The sequence below is a fragment of the Argentina silus genome (genome assembly GCF_951799395.1).
Source record: "Argentina silus genome assembly, chromosome: 3".
NCBI classification, from domain to species: domain Eukaryota; kingdom Metazoa; phylum Chordata; class Actinopteri; order Argentiniformes; family Argentinidae; genus Argentina; species Argentina silus.
The window spans coordinates 18,955,661-18,964,119 of NC_139657.1; the positions used below are offsets into that span (position 1 = coordinate 18,955,661).

General features: G+C 46.1%; 1 protein-coding gene across 1 annotated transcript in view; it reads right to left on the reverse strand.

Annotated features, from left to right (window-relative positions):
• Positions 1-991: 991 nt before the first annotated feature.
• LOC310802197 (UPF0606 protein KIAA1549) overlaps positions 992-8,459 on the reverse strand; it is a 41,864-nt gene continuing 34,396 nt past the window's right edge. Inside the window, exons 13-20 of the mRNA XM_083666490.1 lie at positions 8,048-8,268; positions 7,453-7,682; positions 6,487-6,631; positions 5,570-5,893; positions 3,763-3,815; positions 3,148-3,293; positions 2,154-2,308; positions 992-1,803 (exon numbers count right to left, since the gene is read on the reverse strand). Coding sequence (XP_083522616.1) covers positions 1,561-1,803; positions 2,154-2,308; positions 3,148-3,293; positions 3,763-3,815; positions 5,570-5,893; positions 6,487-6,631; positions 7,453-7,682; positions 8,048-8,268 — 1,517 coding nt within the window. The 3' untranslated portion in view covers positions 992-1,560. The remainder of the gene's footprint in view (positions 1,804-2,153; positions 2,309-3,147; positions 3,294-3,762; positions 3,816-5,569; positions 5,894-6,486; positions 6,632-7,452; positions 7,683-8,047; positions 8,269-8,459) is intronic.

Consider the following 8,459-nt stretch of genomic DNA (forward strand, 5'->3'; position numbering starts at 1 on the left):
CAAATAGAATAAAATATGCTATAATATATATATATATATATATATATATATATATATATATATATGTATTGATATATATATATAGCATGTACACTCTAAACCCCAAGTTGCTCTAAACTCTGTGTAGAGTGTAGAGTTACTCTACACTCTAAACCTCAAGTTAATATTTATTAAGTTAAGAGTACTGCTAATAGTCTGCAACAAATTCAAATAGAAACTCGTACACTGTTATACCCATTTGATCCAGTAACCTCAACAACCTTAGTGTACAGTACATACAGTAATACTGTGGTATTAGGTTCACCATACTGTATGTTGGCATTTAAAGAGGCTCTGGTCCTGTGGTACCAGCAGCTGTTACCTGGATAAGGACAAACATTGCGTGAAGATGCTAACAACAAACAAGGCGCGTGTATGCGGCAGCACAGCGGGAGAAGCTGAATTACAGTTCAAACTAAATCTACACAGCTTTGTATTGTACGGTATTACTGTATTGGTTAGGGCATGAATGTGATCTACAGTATGTATTATTGCAGCAGTCTATGTCTTTCTGTGTCTAATGTTGTCTTGTCTGTGTTGACCTCTGACCTTCGTTGTACAGCAGATTTGAGTTGACCTCAGGCTGTCACAACACAAGGCATGATGCGGTTCATGGCAGAAAAACACAAAGCTTACAAATTAGCACCCAGAGGAGGATGGAGCTGCTTTTACAGCTCTGTATATAGTGGTACTTCAAATAACAACAATAATAATGATAACAAATACTGTAGCTGGAGAAAGTGAAGACTTTAGTTGCCTGGGTGCACCAGGTTATGTGGTACTATAGCAAGCTCGCACGCTAACACCGGCCAGATAGTACGGCTTTATCAGACAGGCCAAGATTGTTAAAGCCTGCAATAACAAGATGTCGTAGTGAAGGTAAATCTCACGGCGAAATGGTGTTAGTATAGGAAGTAAAGGCAACATGAGAATCAAACCAAATAATTAATCACACAAAGCGTCTAGACTGCTGTTAAAAAAAGAAAAAAAGCGGCAACACCTCAAATTAGATAAAAAAATAAAACACAAACAAACTCGACAGGGCTCCATGGCGGCCAGGCTTTGGCAGAAATGCCCTGGCCCACGTTGGAATGCAGAAAGCAAGGGGGAACAGTTCAAAGTTAAAACATCTCCTTTCCAATCACAATGTACTGTATGGTCACTTGGTCCATATACTGTATGCCATAGGACAGTCTGGGTTCCAATGGGGTACTCCATCATGGGGTCGGTCTGAGAGCCAGAGTCCAAAGCCTAGAGAACAAGTCATATAATGATACTGTTCAGGCTAAGGCTGCGGTCTATAGACACACACTCTACATGAGACGACATCCTCAACTCAGTCAGGTCAGGTCAGGTCTGGCCAGGTTAGCCACCTCGGCTCAGCCCAGTGAGAGCGTCTGTCTCTCTCCTGTACACAGGGACTTCCATGGGAAGCAGTGCTATTGTAGGTTGAGCAGGGCAGGGCAGGGCCAGGCAGGGGCAGTGGTATGACTGATGGAGGGGGGTCAGGGAGGGGTTGTCTCAGCTGTGGTAGCTAGGCACGGGTGCCTGTTTCTGGGAAAGGCGCAACAGCTCTTCCCTAATGGCCTTGATGAGGGAGGCGGAGGAGTGGTTGGGTGGGGAGGGCTCGTCGTGAGTGGGGGCAGAGGGGTAGCCCAGGCCCGGGGTGTCCAGGTGGGCCGGGGGGGCCGAGGGCTCCCTTAGTAGGCCACTCCTGGGCATCTGGAACACAGAGAAGGCCGAGTAGTCAGGATAGCAGAGGACCTGAGGCCAGGGAAGGAAGGAAGAAGAGAAAAAGAGGAGTTTAGAGAAAGAGAGAGGAAGTCTGTGTGTGTTGTAACACTGTCTAATTGACTATGGTTACCTACAGTATGAGTTATCATAGGAGAAGGTTCATCTACAGATTCATAACAGAACTGAGGTGAAACTATGACTGTTCCTACTGTTATTACTGGTCTTATAATACAGTAATATACTGTATGACGCATTATACAGCATTACAATGTGTATTCAGAGGTTTAGAGAAGTATGTTTAGAGAAGAACAGGAAAGGCTTCAAAGCTGAGGTTCTCCTCATTAGAAGGTTGGACTGTATGGGTGCAGAGCAGGACTCACAGCATCCCTGTTGGATCCAGGTCTGGAGAATTCCTCGTCAGGGTAGGGGCTCCAGGCCGGGCCTGCTGTCTGGCCCGGGGGGGCCCTGCCCCCCGCTGGGTACCCGTTCATCCGGCTCGACAGACCCACCTGCGTCAAGTGATGGAGTTGGGCACCTAAACACACATAGACACACACACACACACACACACACACACACACAAGTGCAAGAACGCAGGACAAACAGTCACACAGACACACACACACAAACAGAAAAAAAAAAAAAAAAACATACACCAGAGCTCTCCGACACACACAGTGGTAATTCCTCAGTGGCCTCTAATACTGTACTCTACGTGATGCAATTTCTTTCAGTTCAAGTGCACTCTCACTGCTGCACTTCTACAACAGAGTCCATTTATGTGAGTGTAAGTCACACAGCACACCAACACCCGGCTCTTCAATAATTCAATAGACACAAGACTTGTTTCGGGCTGACAGGTTTATGGCAGTGAGTTGAGTGGTCTGGGTTTGACACAGTGTAACCTCACTGAGACCAGGCTCTGCAAAATAGTCCTATCTGGTCAGAACAACCCTAAGCAATCACCTAAGAGCATGTGGGGGAGGGGTTCTTGCAATGTAACATCCAATAAAATTGCGAGCACATTCTCCCATCGCTCCGTCCAGGTTCAATCCAAGCCAGATCGGCTAATTTAAAATTCTCCAGACCTCCAAAAGAGTTGTTAAAACAACGTGATTTGGAGCTATGGCTACACAAGACTAGACACAGTGAAACATATCCAGAGACTGCAACAGTGTTACCCCTACACTTGAATAGGCCCCCCACCTCAATTTGTTATGCCCTGCCTAAAACTTTTTGGCTTAAAGTACACTGCACATAGAACTCAAAAGAAAATGTTGCTAATTAGCAACTTAAAACTTCATGCTGATTTGGGGAGCTCTGCACCCGGCCTGAGAAATACATTTGTGGAAAACAGACTGTAGTAGAGCGTACCTGCGGTGCCCCCTACTGGCCGTGGCCTGGCAGAGGAGGGCAGGTCATCAGTGTACAGTCCTCTGCTGGAGTAGAGGCTGTCAGACTGGAGCTGGTCCCCGTGTCCTGCATCCCCTGGAGAGAGGTAGCCCGAGCCCAGGCCCTGTCTGGAATACACACACATCAACTACTACTGCACCTACTGAACCTAACTGGATTTGATCATATAATTGTATTGCAAACCAACAGTATTTGTTTTATTGTGTGTGTGTGTGTGTGTGCGTGTGTGTGTGTGTGAGTGAGTGAGTGAGTGAGTGAGTGAGTGAGTGAGTGAGTGTGTGTGTGTGTGTGTGCGTGTGTGTGTGTACCTATGAATCAAACAATTGTCTGAAACCAAAGCTATTACCACCCCCACACCGGTCTTTTAAGAGACCAGTTAAGAGTCCATCGCTCAGGCTTGATCCATTAAACTAATAAAATAAAGATGATTCACACTAAAACATTCATGAAGCCCCAAACACTGCCCTCTAGATGGATGAGAAGCAAGAGAAAACATCCCCCCCACCACAACAGAACTGGGACTTCAGGCCAGATGAATTTATCAATTCATATTACTTGTATCCTAAAGTTACTCACCTCTGCAGTAAGCCTTGGACTGACGGAGGGGACAATCCTAACTCGGCATATCTCTGAGAAACACACAGAGACAGGCACAACGTCAGAGACAAAGACACACAGACACACAGACACGAGGACAAAGAAGTCTCTAGACTATAACCGCAGGCTTCAGCTAGCAGTGCACTCCACAGCCAAACCAGATATCACACAGCACTGAGAGCCAATACACCCAGACAAAGCAGATTCAGTTCAGACACAAAGAGCTGCAGCTTGATGTCCATATTTCTAATGATGTACATTGCTACATTTGGCTGAGAGTCTCACATGGTACACTAAAGCTTTTGTGTTTTGAGCAGAGAGGAAAGGCCTGTGGGTTTGTCTTGTGTCTGTTGGATCTGCTCCTCTTTTAAAATGACCTTTCAGAAGACATTAAAGCACTGAACCAGAAACAAAAACTCTGAAAGTGGCTTTCATGGGACCACAGTGGAGTTTTAGTCCTGCTCTCTCTTCACCTGAGGTAACCGCTGTTTTTCACTGGGCTAGGTTTACTGGGCTATTTTCCCTAAGATGACATGAATTACTGTATGAACGTCAGGTTGTTATTGTAAACAGGTTGTTCATGTAAAATCAAATTAATGCTCAATGACTTATCTGGCTAAATAAAGGTTACATAAAGTAGAAGGAGTGGGAGTGAACCTTATATAAACAAACAATCTTATTTCGAAAACATTTGGTGTTATTAAATACACTATGTAAATTTGACATTGAATAGATCTGGCCAATACCCTGCATGCGACCATTAGAGGCAGGAAATAGGCCTACGATTGAAATAGTAAGTAAGGAATGCACTGTAAATACAGCACTATTACACACTATGATTGCTCTCACTAGAAATGTAATGTAATTAGGGAAATTGCTGGAAATATTTTCTTTGAAACCCACAGATGCGTCGCCTACAGTATATGGCATTTATGCTTTAAATACGCATTGATCACATCTGTACTACTTCAAAACGCCATAACTCAATCAGTCGTCTAATCTAATCAGAAAATCAGCTCCAATCAGCTCCAATTTCATACACCACCACTCATATTGGAGATGTTTTTCCACAATGTTGTATTTGATATTCCCTACAACCTTGCGGGCAATCAGCTGAGTCTGGACTTACTTTAGCTCAGTCAAAGGTGGACTGTTATTTTTCCCCTCAGGTTGCACTTTAAAGAGAGGCACGTACAGTGTTGTAGATGCTGTGTGTGACATAGAGCATGTGCACCGTACATCGCAGGAGAGCTGTGCAGCTTCTCCTATAGTGCCGTGTGGGACAGACTGTACGTATGTGTGCGGTCCTGTAAGCGGCGCTGTAAGCTGAGTGAGAGTGTGGGGAGGTGATGGGGGGGGGCGACAGATGGGAGGGATTCTTAACTGATTAGTATCGAAGAAGAACTGATTAAACCTGAAGCTGTGGGTTACACACTGTCAGCAGGAAGTTGGACTGATGGAGATAGCTGAAGTAGAAACCTGAGCTTAAGACAACAGAGAAGGACCTGGGAGAGTGAGCGGAATAAAACTCTTGTGTCTTACGTGTATCTGTCTGGTTTAATTTAGTGAATCTCTGTTAACTCTTTCCCCATGAGCAGACAACTGAGGCTCAGGCTTAGGAGAGATCAATCCTGCCAAAGCCCAAGCTTATGGAAAAACCAAAGCGGTGTCAATTTCAGCAGTGTAGTAGAGTAGGACCAACTAGGATCAAGCAGGAGAGGTTTCAGTAGGATCAGATGTTTTAATCAATAGAACAGTAGAGGCCAGGCCCAGTGCTGCTACTCACCCCAGAAAAAGAGCTGAGGGCTGGGTAGGATGGTCCCCAGGATCGGGGGCCGCCGCGGGGCGGAGGGCTGGAGCTGGGGGGGTTGGAGGGGTTGACCCCGGGCAGGGTGATGCCAGCAGTGCTGCCCTGGGAGGTGGGGGACACCAGGGCAAAGGCATCGTCCAGCAGGGAGTGCATCTGCTGCCTGGCCTCCTCTATGGTGGGCTGGGGGGGCATGTAAGGGGGCGGGGGAGGAGCGTGTCCTGGGGGGGGAGAGATGGGGCCTAGGAACACGTCGTCATTAGGGGAGGGGCTCGGGGTGTCTTGGACCTGGTCTGGGTCCAACTGGAAACAACAACAGAACAGGGGAGGGGAGGAGAGAGAATGTCATTAGCCAAAGTCATTATCCATAATCACTCACTAATAATCTTAATTCACAGTCTGCATTCTCTTCTTTAATCATATCTTTCTGCGTAACAAGAGAATTAAAACAATTAAAAAATAATTGCCATTCTGTTTTATGTAAGAACATAAGAATGTAAAGGAGAACAATTATCTGCTACAATTAAGTGCTAAATCTGTATTTGAATCAAAACATCAATCTCTATAAACATTATGGTATTGACTTTTAAAAGACTGACTGCTTTTATCTCTACTCTGACGTACAAGCATTTTGGCAATGGCATATTGATTTGCCTGTGAGTGCTGCATGGATGTGTGTGTGTGTGTGTGTGTGTGTGTGTGTGCCTGCATATCTTTGTGTGTGTGTGTGTGTGTGTGTGTGTGTGTGTGTGTGTGTGTGTGTGCGTGTGCGTGTGTGTGCGTGCACATGCGTGCGTGCGTGCATGGAATTGTGTGTGTGTGCGTGTGTGTGTCTGTGTTTGTGTGTCTGTGTGTTATGTACGAATGATTTGCCCTTCCAGTCAGGTTTAACCCACCACATAGGCCACGTTGTTGAACCCGGGGTATTTCCGGTAGGTTCCATCACTATCGGTAGTGATGAGGCGGTCCTTGTCTGCGTCCGTCAGGCTGCCGTTCAACTGGTGTTTCTTCCTCTGCTTGGGAGAACGCTTCCCCCTGCCACTGAAAGAGACATATGTCAATACAGGGCAGCTAACTCTCCCACACCTGCCCTCACATCACGGACAGGCCAACACACTCAGACCAGGACTGCACTGATCACTTGAAATAGATCAGGACATGAGGCTCAGGATTGAAAAGAAAGCTCTTAAACCGTCTCTTTGACAATTCTAGGATTGTAATGGGAGGTCCCCCCCCTGCTGCCCCTTTAAAGATGCTGGCAAACTGATGACACGTAGGAACTCATTATACAATTCCATTGTCCAAACAAATCTTTTCTATCAGCATGAGATCTCTCCTCGTTGTGTCTGCAGAAATCATGCAAAACAGCACTTTCGGGAGACGATACTGAAAGTTTTTCAAAGTTACAGCTAGAAAGGATAGAAAGGATCAGAGCGCAAAAATCTGACGTCTTTTTAACGTGGTATGAGACTTTTTTAGGAAGTAACACAGACCTTGCGATAGCGATGCTGATTTGAAAGCTATGTTGCAGATGCACACGAAATGATGATAGTTTGAGACGGTATGCATCGTGGATTGACTAAAAATACACATGAAAATGGATTTCGGGTAAACTTCCCTTTAAGAAGATATGTGAGAATATGCCTTCACAAAACCAAACACACATATTCTGCTTCCCTGAGGTATATGACTGCCTGAATTCACCTGACGAAGAGTTTAAGTGTTTGTGGTGCTGGAATAACGCACTGGGTTGAATTTCCAGTACATACCGTGTGTAGGCGTTCTCTTCCTCTACCTATATGACTGTCCTGCCTCATCCCCCACCCCCTTCCAAACAACCCCATGACTGTTGGACCCCTGACCTCTTCTTGGGCTCCATGAAGAGCGAGGGCATGTGGATGTCTGGGTCCAGGATCTTGTCGATCTGCATCTGGGCCTTCTGATAGATGCGGTCCTGGTCCTTGGGGTCGGGGACACCGTCTGCGAGGTCGTCCATGGCGGGGAAGTCGTAGTGGCCCTTCCTCTTGGCTCGCAGACGGATCTTATTACGGTGGTGCTCGATCTCAGACTTGTGCCTCAACGCCACCTGGATCTTAATAAAGCAGAGACATCACGTGGCTAAAGTGAGACGCAACTGGCCAGGTGCAGCTGTAAGGTAGACCATAGACTACAGTACGTTTAGACAAGAGGGAGAGGACAACTTCACATCTAAGTGGGATGTTCATACAGCTGTATCTGTGAGGAACTCTATAGAAGATAAACGATTATATTTTACATCCCCAGTTATTTACAGAAGCAGACTCTGTTAACCAGTCAGATAATGATTCGTTCTGTCATAACAATAAGAAAGCAAACGCGATTACGAATGATACATGATAACGAATGTCCATGCAGTTGTACTGTCATACAGTTGTCTGAGAGAAGCGGTGTGAAGAGAGTCAAGGGTCAGTTTCTCACCTCCTTGTTGTACTTGTTGGTGTCAGTGACTCTGCCGTTGACAGTTGGGCTGTGCTGCTGGGGCGGGACAGGCATGGGCTGCATGGCGATCAGCTGGATCTTATTGGACAGCCGCCTGGTTCCGTCAGCGGAGCGGGACATCCGGTCCACATGCTCAAAGATGGAGGCAGAGGACAGCTGCTCGTCTGTACCGTTCATGGGACCGTTCATAGGGGGAGGACCTGAAGGAGAGGTCAAAGGTCAACACTATAGCCATGATAGAATATCTAGAACCTTGAGTTAAAAAAACGAATGTCATGTAACTCCAAGTCACCACCAGGGGGCAGAGCACTTGCAAGTGCATCTAGCTACAGCTTTGTGCATCTAGCTACAGCTTTGTGTTCAACATTGTATCATCACCAAGATTATTCTA